Here is a 15,355-nt window from a genome sequence, read left to right as displayed (position 1 = left end):
TGTAAGTTTTTCAAAACTCATTCCGAAGATGCGGAAAACACATTTCATCTTCCTCCTGGAGGATGAATTCAGGTGGTATTTTCCTGATACCCTATTTGAAAGTCCCATTTATAATCTCACAGGGAATCTTTTCTTCCTGATACTTGTCTTTATCGGAAGAGCTCCAGCAAAAAGTTTTGAAAATCAAAATTGATTCTTTTGTCAAAGGTAACATTCAGAAAATCACTATGAAGGTGTCTCAGGTAGAGTATCTTCTTATATTTCCCCAAATAGGTAAGCAGGTATCCCTAGACTTGTTCCTGTTTTACTCATGTATATTTAAGAAGGTGTTCCCTCCACCCAACCCCACACCCAGCCTCTGGCTAGGAAACCTGCGATGCCCCAGGCTTGACTTTGGAGGGGCCTAACTATAGCTTCTCCTTGTCATCGTTTAATGTGTTTCTGAAAACATGGGAGGCAAACATATATACGTCTTATAGTAAGGTTTAGTATTTTAAGGAGGTTCTATTCCTTAATTCTGTCTTAAGCTTAATTTAGTTTTAAGCAGGATATTTTCACAATGAAGCACATGTTTCTAGCCCATCTATATAATGAATATTTAAAATGGAGATTAAACATACATAGATAAAATTTTCCAATATGAAGCTATATTTCGTAGAAAGATAAAATTGATTTCAAATGTTGGAAGGATTTAAGATTTTATAGAAGATTAAATGGGATTCCAAGCATGTGATTATTATGGTGACTATATTATATCTATATTACTATCTCTAAATGTGTGTCCAAAAAATGAAGCACACACCTTCTTCTGTTGAGAGAATCATCTATGGAGTTGTGATTTTTTTTTTTTTTTTTGGTATATCTGAGTTATTGGAGTGTTTTGTAACCAATTCTTTTGGTGATTATTTTGAAATTCCAAGAAAATTAAGAGAAATTTAAAGTTTTTGCATTTGTTGAAAGGGAGACTGGGGATTTAAAAAGAAAAAGGGAGGCAGGAAACATGATACAATGTAAACAGCAAGGGGATTGTGAGTCAGCTGAGCTGAGCACCAGCCTCTGCTGCTGCTGGCTTTGGGGCCTTTGCGCTTTTTAACCTGTTTATATATCTGGAACATGAGGCTCACCTGTCTGGGTCCCCTCGCAGAATCGCGGTTGCTACAGTTATCCAAGACAGGAAACACTTAAGTGCTTTGTAGAATATAAATTGCAATGTAATTTTCTTAGTGAGAAGCCACGTAACATGAGATAAATATTCCAGTGAAAATTTAGTATTTTTTTTTTTTTTTTAAGTTTAGCATCTTTTAAAACTCTTTTCACCGGAGTCTTCTGTCCTAAGACTGGTAAGAAGTAGTCTTTCTCTCTTGACCCACACCCCCCCCCCTGAGTTTCATTTCCTCAGTTTGGATCAAAATAATCTCATAAAGAACTTTGCCGATAGATAGGCACACCAGTCTTCAGCCTACGGAATCAAGGGTAAGAGTTGGGTTTTGCCCACCTGATGAGTGATCCACACGTGAAAGGGTGAAGGGTGTTGGGAGAAGCAGGCTGACCCTACGGTCCACGCCGGGTGCTGTCCCACTGGATCTTCCGTCTCGGTCCCTGTCTTCCCCCACACCTTGCAGTGACTCACCTGATGGGAGGTACCAGTAATCGTGGCTCTTTCCTCGTCTTCCACCTTCTGCCGAGACTTATTGACACTGCTTCTGCCAAGACCTTCTGGTTCTGCTTTTGTCGGATCTTTCACATCACTTATACCCTTGCGTTTTCACTGATCACATCTCGCTTGAGTCTTCTTTCTCCCTTGCCCAGTCTTGCCATCGTGCCCTTTTCATGCAGAATGAGTCTGAGCTCTCCAGCCTCACGTACCCCTGGGTTCTTTCCAGCTTCGTCAGCGTAGAGCTTCTTTTCACTTGCCCTGTCATCCAGCCACACAGACTGTCTTTTACTAAAAGAGTCTAACACTCTTCCATTCCCCAAGAATGTCAGGGTGGTTACGCACGTGCCTGGTTTAAATACTTTCTCTTCCATTTACTAGTGTGTTACCCTGGAAATCTTAACCTCACTGTTTTTCTTGATAAAATTAGGATAATAATCCTATCTGCCTTAAATGGTTGCTTTGAGGAGTAAAGGAGATAATACATGTAGAAGTTTAGAGAACTGCGCCTGCATGTAGTAGGTGTTACATACAAATTAGCTGTAATTATTATTATTATTGTCTTCTATCAAAATTCTGTGTGTATCTTTGCTCAAGTGTGTTTTTCCCAAATCTCCCCAGTTGTATCAATCCATTAGCACATCCATCTATCCAATGAATATTTCATCGAATCCTTGGTATGCTTTAGGCATAAGACTACTACTCGCTGTGAGGAATACAGAACTTAAGCGCATACTGCCCTCTGGGAACTTAGTGTCTGATGGGAGAGTGCAGAGAAGTATAAACTGTTCATCCATTCAGCACATGTTGATCAAGTCACTGCAGAGGATCCGAGGTTCTGTTTAGTTCTGAGCCTGGTGTCACGTGTAATGGCTAACACTGGTGAAAGATCAAAGTTTGAATGCCTTAGGCAAAGCACAGTTGAGGCGCTTGAAAGAAAGTAAAAGTTGCTCAGTCATGTCTGACTCCTTGGGACCCCATAGACTTGGGACCCAGATCTCCTGCATTGCAGGCGGATTCTTTACCAGCTGAGCCACAAAGGAAGCCGTTGTGGTGCTTGGGAGTGTAGAAAAGGGGTTTTATCAGCCAGGAGGGACCAAAAAGACTTATTAGAGATGTTGCCATCTTAGCAGAGCCTTGCAGAGTGAATTTTGCCCATCTCCACTTCTCTCAAGGAGCATCCATCTCCTGCCATGGGTGATGGCTCTGGGTGATCGGAATTTTGTCCCTGTGACCTCCTCAAGGGCTATGGCAGTGTTGTCTTCAGTTTTGAACTCCTAGCACTCATTCTGAGTCTTACATAGATGATTCTCAATAGATGGTGATGGCTTAGGGAAATGTTCCCACGTAATTTAAAGGGAGCTTGAAAGTGGATGATTCTCAGTATCTGTGAAGCAATTCAACTTCCTAGAGAAGATGTTTATTTGAAAGTGGGGTTTTGGGGGGGCAGGGAGGTGTTTGTATCATTTTACTTCATGTCAGATTAATCATATCTACAATAGTTGTGATGGGGTGTAAAAAAAAGTGAATTTTATATCAACCCATGTAGATGTTTCTTCCTTTTTTTCTGCAAATTTCTGGCAGGAAACTCTTGTTGCTTTCCCATTAAAGCCTCTCCTGGCCCCAGAATTCCACGATGTACCCTCGTAACTTGAATCACATGAGAAATCTTAGCTTTAAGAACTGCCCAACAGTTTTAATTCTGAATTTCTCCTTGTAGCAAGGAGCAAGGACCAACCCCAGTGGAGAAAAAGAAGAAAGGAAAAAGGAAAAGTGAAACCGCAGTGGAGAGTTTAGAGCTGGATCAGGGCCTGCCGAACCCATCCCTGCGGAGCCCCGAGGAGTCCACTGAGTCTGCAGACAGCCAGGTACCGCTGTGCCGGGAGCCCGGGCGGGCACGGCGGCTGCGGGGCGGGGTCTCGCTGACGCTGATCCTGTTGCTCCTCTCCCCCTGTCTCCAGCCCACTTCCCTCACACCCAGACCTGGGCTGGGCTTTCTCTGTGCTAGTGGGTGACCACAAGGCTCTTTCTCTAGCATGCTGGTCCTTAGACTAACAGTCTCCCAGCTGTTCAGTGGTGTTGGCTTCCTTCCAGGAGAGTCACATGTATCAGGCTGCAGTGAGAGGGAACGTGGAGAGGGGAAGTGTGATCCAAATTAGGTGAGGCTCCGAGGGCCTCCCTTGCCGTGTAGGTGATGCATTGATGGCTCGGAGTGCTAATAAGCCAGTCTGTATGAGGACACGTTCATAATCCCAGATTCTGGGAAAGTCAGGGATGGATTCCTTTTGCCAAGATGGGAAGGAAAATTTGGCAAACACAGAAACAAGGAGTGGCCCACCCAAATGAGATTTCTGAAGACACACCAAGGTGGCTACAAGACATTGGTAGGAGTTTTCTCCCTTGAGTTGAGGCAGCCTCTCTTGGACTTGAATTCTGATATTTCAAAGTGCTGTTTCCTCTGACAACCGTAGCAGTTTATCTGGGCCCTGCTCCCACAAGGGGCCATTTAGGATAAGACCAACTTACTGTACTTTAAATCCTGTGATCTCCATTGTAGGAAGGTGTCAGCTCCTAATGTCACAGTGATGAATGAGTCGTGGTGTCTGGGGTGTCAGATCCGAGACCCCCTGTCACTGCCTGTATACTTGGGTTAGTGGCTCCCAAGTCTCCTGATTGGCAGAGGAGCGAGTGCATCCAGTCCGTGAGGGTCGGCAGGTAGTTCAGTGTTTCTAGTATGGTGACCTGCAGGTGGGACTGAGGGAGAGCCTTTTATGTGGAATTCCTCCTGTAAAATTGAATGTCATTGAGGTGACACAGTAAAGACATGAACACAAAGAGAGGCCCAGGAGGTATCTTTTAGATGATAAGGGCTGGGGGTGGAGTGGGGGTGAGGTTTGGCTTTCCATTTTGTTTTGTAAGGTTTAAGTGTTGAAGACTTAGCTGGCTGAGTGGATAGTTCCCGGAAGTGTTTCTGCTGCTTGGATGTGATGGGTAGAGATGAACCATGTGTTTTTCTGCTTGAGGAAAGCCACTGGGTTGCTTTGCTGTAGACTGTTATCTCTCTTAAAGGTCATAAGCTATTTAATTATAGTCAGGTCCTTACATGGTGAGTCACGAATCTCATTTTGTCACACTCAAGACGTCAGCTTGCATTACAAAGGGTGGTGTTAGGAGATTCTCAAAGTAATTCCGAATAAAATTGGTATTATTTAGTTGTTTGGAAGTACACGGCAAATCTGGTGAACTTGGAAAATTGAAAATAAACAAAAAAAACCTGGTAAGCATTGTCATAAACCTGGAGCTTCAGGCTATGCTTGGAAGGGACCTCAGAGATGATGAAGTTACTTCCCATCCCTGTTTCACTGGAATGGAAACCGATCCTAGAAAGGAGGGGGAAAGTACAAGCAGAGGTAATAAAACACATCTCCCTGGATCCTGAGACTACACCTTCTACCCTGGATCCAGGGGGTGTGGCTCCCTCTCCTGAAATGGGTCCTGTTTTGAGTGAATTTAGTTCTGAAAAGAGTTGTGTTTAGGGCAGATCCTTCTTAGGAAGTTGGAGAGAGCTCCTGTGAGTGTGAGTGAGTGTAGTATAGGCAAGGGCGTCCTCGTGCACACTTTTCCCTCCGACTCACTGAGCGTCTCTGGCGGGTGTGTTTGTCCTGCAGAAACGACGCTCAGGGCGGCAAGTGAAGCGCAGAAAATACAACGAGGACTTGGACTTCAAGGTGGTGGACGATGACGGGGAAACCATTGCCGTGCTCGGGGCCGGCCGGACGTCCGCCCTCTCAGCTTCTACCCTGGCCTGGCAGGCGGAGGTACGGCCTTTAGACTGGACTGCTGGCCTCAGCCGGACAGTCACTTCGACTGCCTGATGGAATTGTGCTGCGGCTCTTTTTCAAAGCATAAGTTTGATCACTTTAACTGCAGTTTCTGTCCTTCAGGTGGCTTCCTGCTGAACTGAAAGTTCAGACTCTTGTCTGTGCCTAGCAGGTCCCTCTGTCATCATACTCTCCCGAATCCACCTAAGTTCGTTTTTCAGATACACGACTTTGCGCCATCTCTCTCATTACTCTCCAGCCAAAAGACTCGCCTCTTTTAAAGCCATGTATCAAGCCATTCTTTCCCACCTACTGCCCTTTACCTGTGTGGTCCCTTTTGGTTGGAATGTTCTTTGCCACATGCCTCACGTGACTCTTATTTGAAGTAGACCCTTGCCCCTGTCCTAATGATTCTTTTTTTTTTTTCCGATTAATTATTATTTTTCTGACTGCACTGGGTCTTTAGTTGTGGCACACAGGATCTTTACTTGAAGCCTGTGGGAGCTAGTTCTCTGACCGGGAATTGAACCTGGGCCTTCTATGTTGGAATCACAGAGTCTTAACCACTGGACCACCAGAGAAATCCTCTAATGATTCTTTTTATTTCACTCCTGTTTGTTTCTTTCATAGCACTTATTACAATTTATAATTGTGTTCTGATTTCATTTTATTTGTCTCTCCCATTAGAATGTAGAAGTGTGATATGTAGTAAATAGCTACTCAATGAACGGAATCACATAAAGCAGTCATTACAGTTGGGACTGGGGTTACAAAGGTGTGTGGCAAGTCCACAGCAGGGACAGGTCCTAGGACACCAGGATGAGTATCTTGGCTTGGTCCCTGCCTCCAGGGAGTTTTATCTGGGAGGAGAGTATGGCTATACTGGTACTGTGAGTTAAGTGTGGTCTTGGAAGTATGTGCTGGATATGGCGACTGGAGGAGGAGTAAACAGGAGAGGGAGGTCAGGGCTTTAGGAGAGGTGTTTCCAACGTGAACCACAGCCCCATAGCCGCTGGTACCAGAGGTTGTGATATGACAGTTTAATGAGCATGGTCAGACGTTGGGGTTTGATTTGAGGAGTGATGGGAGATGATTCTGGGGTGGTAGGGAGAGCCACATTATGCAAGGCCTTGGCCTTCCTCCCGTAGGTTGTACAAGGGGCCTGGGGCAGTGATGGTTTCAGGCGGAGAAGCAGGATGCCCATCTGTGCAGTTTAGGAATTTCCACTAGCAGCAGTGTCGGGGAAGACGAGGACAGCATGTCGTCCTGGTACCCCCAGATGCTACCAAGGAAGAGGGGGTGGGGATACATGTTGACAAGGAGGAGGTCTGAGCCAAGGAGCTTGCAGGGGAGAAGGCAGAAGCAAAAGAAGCAGCAGGCTGTGCACGTGGGATGCGCCTGATGCACATTCTGGGACACAGGCTGTCTGTCGTTATGGAGTCCCTGTTGCTGACTTGGCAGGATTCACGTTCTGCCTGTGCAGCAACAGCACAAATACCTGTCCTTCCTCCTGGAGGCCAGTGTGGCTCCTGGAGCTGAGGATGCTTTTATCCGTGCCACCCACCTTGACTCCCGCATCAAGCATTTTCACGTAATTTCTCACAGCCTTTTGCTCTGTATCTGCATAGAAAGTAGCTGGGAGCAGGGACCCTTATGCCTATGTTAACAATCAGGAAATAAGCACAGAACAATCCAGATCATAGCATTACATAGCAGCAGTGGATCAGTGATGAGCATGTAAGAACTGATTTTGTGTCTCTCTCTGGATCAGGGTTATCCAGCTAATGAGTAGAACACCTGATAGGAATAATAATTTGACGTAGTGTATTGCAGTACTTTTCAAGCAAATTTTAAAAGTAGTCCTTGCAAGACTTCTTTGACATGATAGGATTATATTGCTTTATAGTTGGTTTCCTGGGACTTCCCTGTGGTCCAGTAGCTAAGACTTCATGCTCCCAAGGCAGGGGGCGCAGGTTCAATCCCTGGTCAGGGAACTAAATCCCATATGCCGCAGCTGAAGGCCCACATTTTACAATGAAAAATGTTGTTGCAACTAAGACCCAGTGTGGCCAAATAAATGTTTACAGTGGGTTTCCCTTCCTTGGCGATTTTATGGTTGATTTGGTAGTTAAAACACTATAAGGGATTTTATTTTCTCCTAGTAGCCATTTAGCCAAAGTTATTAACCATATTTCAATTGTTGTTCTGACTTCTACCCCAGTACCTAAAGGGCAGTGTTAGCTGATCAGACAGAAATATCTTGAGAAGTTTTTATCTTAACAAAGCTCTTTTTATCCTCATGAAAGGTGCATTCAAGAGTTTTATGTGGTGAAACATAAGCTAGAATCTGAATCTGCATTAATTACACCTCAAAGATTGTGACTAAATTTAAAAAAGAAAGAGGCCCAAAATGTGGTTTTGGTGTTGATGTTCAGAAAAGGTAGCCATGTGGCTCTGGCCTCCACGCCACAGGACAGACCCAACCACCTTCCAGGGACTGAGCGACTGACCTGAGTCAGTGCTCCGTGGAGCCCTCTATTCGGGTCTATTTTACATAGTGGGCTCTCTGGGGAGGTCTGAACAAAGATTTCCCACACTAACACAAAGCCCCAAAGTCAGGGATCTCATCTAGGATTCCAGGCAATCCTCAGAGTGTCCAGGGGCCCAGAAAACCAGTAGAGGAAGATGAGACTTTTTCTTCCATCCTTCTCCCAAGGCCCTTTGGAAGGGTGTCTGCCTGCTTGCTGGCTTTAACTTGGGGCAGAGAAGGGTGTAGAGTCAGCACCAAAAAGGCCCCACTGCTCCCACCCTGCTTTCTTTGCAGTGTCTTATCGGCATGCTCAGCCCACTTGTGTGGCTCCTGGCCCCTGTCCCAGCCCCACATTGCAACCTCAGCAGTGCTTACCTAGTGGTGAATTGCTGCAAACATCTTTACGCATGATTCATTTTAGCTCGGGCCCGGCAGGTAGCAGAGAGGCCTGCTTCGGAGTCTAGAGGACAGTCCCCTGGCTGGGGTATGGAATTGGGGGTGAAATATGTTCCCATCCTCACTGTGACTCCCTGCTTTCTTATTCTTTGTCAAACTGATGGCAGTGCTTGGAACAGAGACAAGCTTGCCTGGTTATGGCGTGTTTACAACGTATAGACTCCTACAAGGCGGTCTCGGTTTTTGCCTCCTGCAACTGGTGTGGTTTGTGTGATTTTTGCCTGAGACAGAAGGACTTGAATTTGAACGAGGAATCACCTCCCCGTGCTCTCCTGTGCCCACTCTTGCATCTTTGCAGACAGTGCCCTCCGCTTTGTCTGGTCTTTGCCTGCGCCTGGCAGGTGAGCGCAGTGGTCCCCTCACCCGGGAAGCTCCCTGCTTCCCCTCAAGCTGGAGGTAAGTGCCCCTCCTCTGTCTGCCTTGGCACTCGAGTGTGTTAAACTCTCACTGTCCGTTAAACACCTGCCGGTTTGTGTTTTCCTTTGTTGAAGCCTTGAACCATGTTCGGGTAGGGCTTGTAATCCTTTTCTTTTTCTTTTTTTTCAACTTATCTTTCCAGCATGAAAGAGCTTCAATAAAGTAAAAGGTACATTAAACCCCAGGAACTATTTAGAGAGAAGTATGGCACGTCCCTCCTCTGTTCTGTGGTGTGTTCATCATGCCCGATATACCCGGAACCCAGAGCCTGTGACTGCTCTGATGGGTCAGCGCCCTGCTCTGACTATCACTCCTGATTGTTCACGCCACCACACTGTAAACTTTTGCAAAAACAAGTGTCCCTTTTTAGTTGATCATAATTTTCACTTAACATAGGTAGTACTTGACATTGGATAGTAAGTAACATAGAGAGACGTACATTTCATGTATTTATATATGTAAGTAATGAATAAATATGCTTAAAACATTATAGAAACAGGTATTATTCTCAACTCCTGGATTAGAAAGATGACAATGAGGTCTTTCTTTCTCTGTCAGGCTCTTGTTTCTTCCACGTCTTCACACTGGCCTGTTTTCCTGCTGGCAGTCGCCTTCCTCTCACTCCAGCCCTGACCACCGTGGGCAGGCCCCGGGGCAGAGTGGCTGCAGCTCTGCAGCAGCCCCGGTGATTCAGGACTTAGGCTGCCGTCCCACTCTGCCCGGGAGGATGGTTTTCATTCTTTCCGTTTCTTCGTTGGCCACACCACCGGTTCCCACCCCGAGTCTTTCCTCCGAGTGTCTGCTATCTTTGTTTCCTCTTGGGTGCTGCTGGCCACCAGTCCTGCTGAGGCTTTTAGTGTTCAAACAGCTGCGGTTTGCACCTTTGTTATTCCGTGCCCCAGTCCTCTGTCCTTCTTGCTCCATTACTAGGCTCATTTTCCCATAATACCAGGGCAGTTTTTGGCTTTTCTCAGTGTCCCACTCAAGAATCTAAGGTGATTTTGCCTCTTAACTCCTGTTTTAGATCAAAATTCCTGCCTGATTTTCTTCTAAGGAATGTAGCCGCATTCTATTCTCATTTATCCCCACTCCCCATTCTGTGTAATTTTTTTTCTATTAAGACTGTGTTCCTTGTATCCCAGATAGGCATCCTGCTTCCCCTATACTGGTCCTTTCATCCCATGGGTATGTTTCAGCTTTCCTTCCTGTTTGCAGTCCTCTTATGACCCGGCATCCTTTAGGGCCCAACGGAAAACACACTGTTTGAAATTCAAGCTGTTCATGCTTTCTGCTCTCTTGCTGGACTTAGGGTTACTGTTGTACTGATTAGGATTTACCCCTGGCACACTTCTAAGAAAAATATGTTTTATTTTGCTTCCACTGAGAGCTAAGCCCCTGAGACTGGGCACCTTTTTGAATGCAACTTTGGACCTTCCATGGCATTTGGTAAATACTTAATGTTTTGAAAAGTGGGTTGCGTCTCACTAGAGGCTCTCCTTATTCTAGCTAAATAGAGTGAATCAGGTGGTTGGTTGAGGTTGGGAGTGGTGTAAGTTGAAACTTTTTTCCCTAAGGGAAAAAATTAATTTTATGAGTTTCTGACATGAAATTGAATGAATTAAAATGGTCTTCTTTGAAGGATAATTTGAGAAAATTCCAAGAAGTTGAGAACAGATGGCTGTTATGGAAGTGTGTTCGGCAAGCAGATTTAGTTTATATCTGTGTGTATCTGTATACACTGAGTGTTTATACACACATGATCATGCTTATGCACGGTCTCTGTTTAGGAAAAAGAAATCCTGATTTTCTAGTCTTCTTCCTACTTTGATGTGTATTTTTGGTAACACTAGCCTCTTTTTTCCCTTTTATTAGGATAGAGTAAAAAAAATCTGTTGTAAAATTTTGATGATAACTATTGTTTTTTTTTTAATTTTAGTGTTATCCTCTATTCTTTAGTGCCAAAAAGCAAACTGAAGTTTTCATATTCCTTAATTTTTAGTTAAAAATTCTCTATAACAAAGAATGCTTTAAGCCCTCCATCCTTTTAACCCTCAGAGTAAAGTTCTGAGCTTCCTTCATCCACATATTAATGTTTCTGTGGATTGGGTCCTGCTTAGAAACATCTTGCCATCAGAAGCCATCTTTTTCTGCTCTTCATGGTTGGTAAGAATAAGAGACTATTTGAAGGGACTTCCCTGGTGGTCCAGTGGTTAAGAATCCACCTGCAATGCAGAGGGCATGGATTTGATCCCTGGTCCGGGAATTAGAATCCCACATGCCATCAGGCAACTAAGCCCATGGGCCATAATTTCTGAGCCCACTCGCTCTAGAGTGCATGCTCTGCAACAAGAGAAGCCACTGCAACGAGAAGCTCTCACACCACAACCAGAGAGTAGCCCCTGGTCACAACTAGAAAAAGCCCATGCACTGCAACTCAGAGCCAGTGCAGCCCCCTCCCCTCAAATATATAATCAAATAAGTAAAATTCTTTTAAAGAGAGAGAGCCCATTTGAAGTCACCTACTGGTGAGGAGAGACCATGGTTCTTTCAGCACGGGTGCACGCGTGTGAAGGCTTGTTTGCTAATCTGGTTCGTACAGACTTGGAAGTAGGTAGGAAAGCAGTGATGAAAGTCTAAGGCTTATAGACATCTAGCTTATTTCCAAAGCCTCTTCTGATTTGGCCAGCTGCTCTGGCTGTGTGTGCCCGTAGCACTTGCTCTATACTACTGTTCCCATGTTGCGTTGTAAAATCTTTTAACATTATTTATTCAGAAATATTTATTGAGTGCCTACTACTATTGAGTACCAAGGACTGTTCTGAGTGCTGGAGATAACATCAGGGAACAAAAGAGCCGGAAGTCCCCGCCCTTGTGGAGGGAGCCTATAGCAAAGTGAGAGGAGCCTGTGGAATGCACACAGCCCATCTCCTCCTCCAGATGTTTGCCAGGTGTTCAGCCTACGTGGGGTGTCAAGCCAAAGGGCTAAGCTCAGAACTTCCAAAGGGTAGAAATAACTCAGGAGAGGCTGGTTATCAACCTGGAAATAGTAAAAGTGTGTAGTGTGTCCATGGTGGTAAGTGCTATGGAAAAAAAAAACATCAGAATAGGAGTGTTAGGAAATTCAAGAATGAAGGTTGCAGTTTTAGATAGGGTGATCAGTGTTGGCCTCACAAAGGTAATATATGATCCAAGAACTGAAGGAAGTAAAGGAGTGAAGGAGTCGTGTGGGGAGAAGAGCATTTCAGGCAGAAGAAATAGCAGAGTCCTGAAGGTGGAAACGTGCCTGGTGTGTATGAAGGACAGACAAGGAGACCTGAAAGGTGACAGAGGAGATGAGAGGCTGGGTACGCATTCTGTGGGCTTCTGAAGACCTTTGGGAGACTTTCGGTTTTACTCCCAAGTTGAAAGAAAAACATTTTAAGCAGTTTAAGCAGAAGAATGACTTAAATGAAGGGGCCATTCTGAACGTTGTGTTGAGAATAGACCAGTAGGACAGGAGTGGTAACAAAGCGACTACTTAAGAGATGATTGGGAATAATCTGGGTGAGAGATGAAGGTGGTTTAGACCAGGGTAGAAGCAGTGGAGGTGGGGAGAAATGGCTGGGTTCTGAACGTACTTCGAAGGTAAACTCAACAGGATCTCTTGGCTGATGAAATAGGAGCTGATAAAATGTGGAGCGAAAAGAGAGGAGTTGAGAATTACAGGATTTTTGGGTTGAACATCCAGAGGGATAGAGTTCTTTTTAATTCAATTGTAAGAAAGCTGTAGTTTGAAGGGGTATGGTTGGGGGCTTGGCTAAGAGACTAGGAGTTTGGTTTGGGAACATCTGAAGTGTGAAATATTTCTGAGATAGGTAGTGATGACAAATAACAGTTAGATAAAGGAGTTTGTAATTATGGGGTTCTAAGCTGGATTAAATAAATATGGCAGTCCGGACAACATGCACGCCTGCGTGTTAAGTTGTTTTTGTCGTGTCTGACTCGTTGCGACCATATGGACTGTAGTCCATCAGGCTCCTCTGTCCATGGGATTCTCTAGGCAAGAACACTGGAGGGGATTGCCGTGCCTTCCTCCAGGAGATCTTCCTGACCGAGGGATCAAACCTGCATCTCTTGCATCTTCCACACTGACAGGCGAATTCTTTATCACTAGCACCACCTGGGAAGCCCAGGATAAATAAATATGGCAGGCAAGACACATATAGCCGGTATTTAAAACCATGAGACTGGATGGGATCACCTAGAGAATGAATATAGATAGAAAAGAAAGCCCCAAATCTAGGCTCTAGGGAACTGCAGAAATAAGAGTTAGTGTTGGAGGATTCTATTTTCAGGTAAGAAATAGTCAGGCATGGCAGACCAACACTCGCTGCAAGGGGGAAGAAAAAGGTAACTTGCAAAGAACATATTTTTAAAGGCATCAGCTAGTTGTGGAAGCAGTAAAAATGAGGTGCAGTAAAATTCCAGACGGAGAAGAGCTATTCCTAGATGAGCTGATCATTGCTGACTATTTCCTTCTCTGGAAGCATTCTGTAATTCCAGGCAGGGGCTGAGCACCAGGCTGGGCCCAAACAGAGACCTACTCTGGGTTGATGAGAAACTGTCTGACCCTGCTGGTGATTGATTATGCAGGGCTGATGAAATGATTGGGAACTAGAGGAATCCCCAAAGCAAGGAGCCTTCCCCAGGAGACGTTTGCTGAATTCTGGGGTAATGCAAGAAGTTGGTGGCTGAACCAGAAGGCAGATTGAAATCTCACAGTCTTGCGTTACTTAGGAGATAAAATCTCACTGAAAGGATGGGTCTACTGCAAAACAAAACTGACTGTCCCTTAAGAGAGATTGTTACCCTGCTTGGGATTGGAAAACTCAGGGCTGAGGAGTAAAAAGACCTGCCGAGCTTACAGTCAGGTGACCTTGGGCATTTGTTCTCAAGGAATAGATTAAACAAGAGATGGACTGAGTCTTAACAAAACGGTGACCCAGTCCTGACCCAGCAGAGCCTGATTGGACTAGACCAGTGGGACCCATTCCTTCTCCCTGTTCATCGAGGAGAAAATAGAAAGCATTTGGAGCTGCTGTGATTCTTTTGTTCACAATATTCACCATACAATAAAAAATTATTAGACATTGAAAAGGCTGGGAAATTGACTAAAAATCAAGAATTTTAATGGAAGCAAACCCCAAATGATCCAGATAATGAAGTCAGCAGGAAAAAAAGTTTAAATTACTATGATTAATGAGTTAAAGAAAATAGAGGAAAAGATGGACAAAATAAGTTTTAAAGTAAAGAATTCCAACAGAGAATTGAAGCTATAAAGAGAATCAGATCAACACTGTAAAACTGAAAATATGTAAAATTCAAAGCACAATAGGTAAGTTTAAAAGCAGATTAGATATAATAGAAGATAAGATTAGTGACTTTGAAGACAGATCAGTAGAAAATTTCTAAACTGACATACAGAAAAATGAATGGAAAGAACAGAGCAAAACATAAATGCATAGAGCGACCACTGGGATGCAGTGAAAAGGTCTGATGCTCTGATTAGCGTCCTAGACGTGGAAAAGGAAAGGTCAGTCACTTAGTCATGTCCAACTCATGGACTGTAGCCTGCCAGTCTCCCCTGTCCATGGGATTCTCCAGAATACTGGAGTAGGTTGCCATTTCCTCCTCCAGGAGATCTTCTCAACCCTGGGATCAAACCTGGGTCAGTGGAGAGCCAAAAAGTTCCCAAAACTGATGGAAGATATCAATCAGTTGATTCAATGTTAGGTAACCCCCAAGCAGGAAAAACGTGCAAAAGAAAACCATACCTATGCATATCTTAAACTGTAGAAACCGGATACTAAAAGAATATCTTATAAATCACTAGATAAAAACTGACAACTAATATTATATTAAATGGTACAGTATTGAATGCTTTCCCTCTGAATTAGCAAGTAAGAAAAAGATTCCACTGTTCTCATTTATATTCAGGAATACATTGGCGGTCCTGGCTACTGCACTAAGGAAAAGGAAGAAATACAGGCATGCTTTGTTTTATTGTTCTTTGCTATATTGCACTTTACAGATACTGCTTTTTTTTTTTTTTTTAACAGTTTGAAGGTTTGTGGTAATCTTGGATCAAACAAATGTATTGGCACCATTTACAATATACTAATATTACAATATACCTTTTACAGTATACTTATTTTATAAACTAGCAACATCAGATCAGGAATGGAAAATTGTAAAATGCCACTTATGATAGTATCAAGGTATTAGATACCCTGAAGTAACTCTCAAAAGATATATAAGCCCTCTGTATGAAAAACATGGCTGAAACAAATTGAAGAAACCCTAAATAAATGGAGTGATATATGACATACATGTATTCAAAATTAAGCTATCTGTAATTCAGTCCCAGTCCAGATCTAGGCAAAGTGCTTTTTTTGGTGGAAATTGACAATGGAACTACAGAAGACCTACCCTAACCAA

The 15,355-nt window shown here is 44.0% G+C and overlaps 1 protein-coding gene across 4 annotated transcripts in view; it reads left to right on the top strand.

Moving 5' to 3' along the window:
- The window catches only part of CHD6 (chromodomain helicase DNA binding protein 6), a 194,984-nt gene that overhangs the window by 81,817 nt on the left and 97,812 nt on the right, over positions 1-15,355 (top strand). For all 4 annotated transcript variants that reach the window (XM_043480181.1, XM_043480182.1, XM_043480183.1 and 1 more), the window contains 2 exons: positions 3,375-3,522; positions 5,323-5,472. In XM_043480181.1, coding sequence (XP_043336116.1) covers positions 3,375-3,522; positions 5,323-5,472 — 298 coding nt within the window. The remainder of the gene's footprint in view (positions 1-3,374; positions 3,523-5,322; positions 5,473-15,355) is intronic.

This window comes from Cervus canadensis, chromosome 10, assembly GCF_019320065.1.
Source record: "Cervus canadensis isolate Bull #8, Minnesota chromosome 10, ASM1932006v1, whole genome shotgun sequence".
Taxonomy (NCBI): Eukaryota; Metazoa; Chordata; class Mammalia; order Artiodactyla; family Cervidae; genus Cervus; species Cervus canadensis.
The sequence above is the reverse complement of the archived record's forward strand: the minus strand, read 5'-3'. Positions and strand labels throughout refer to the sequence as shown.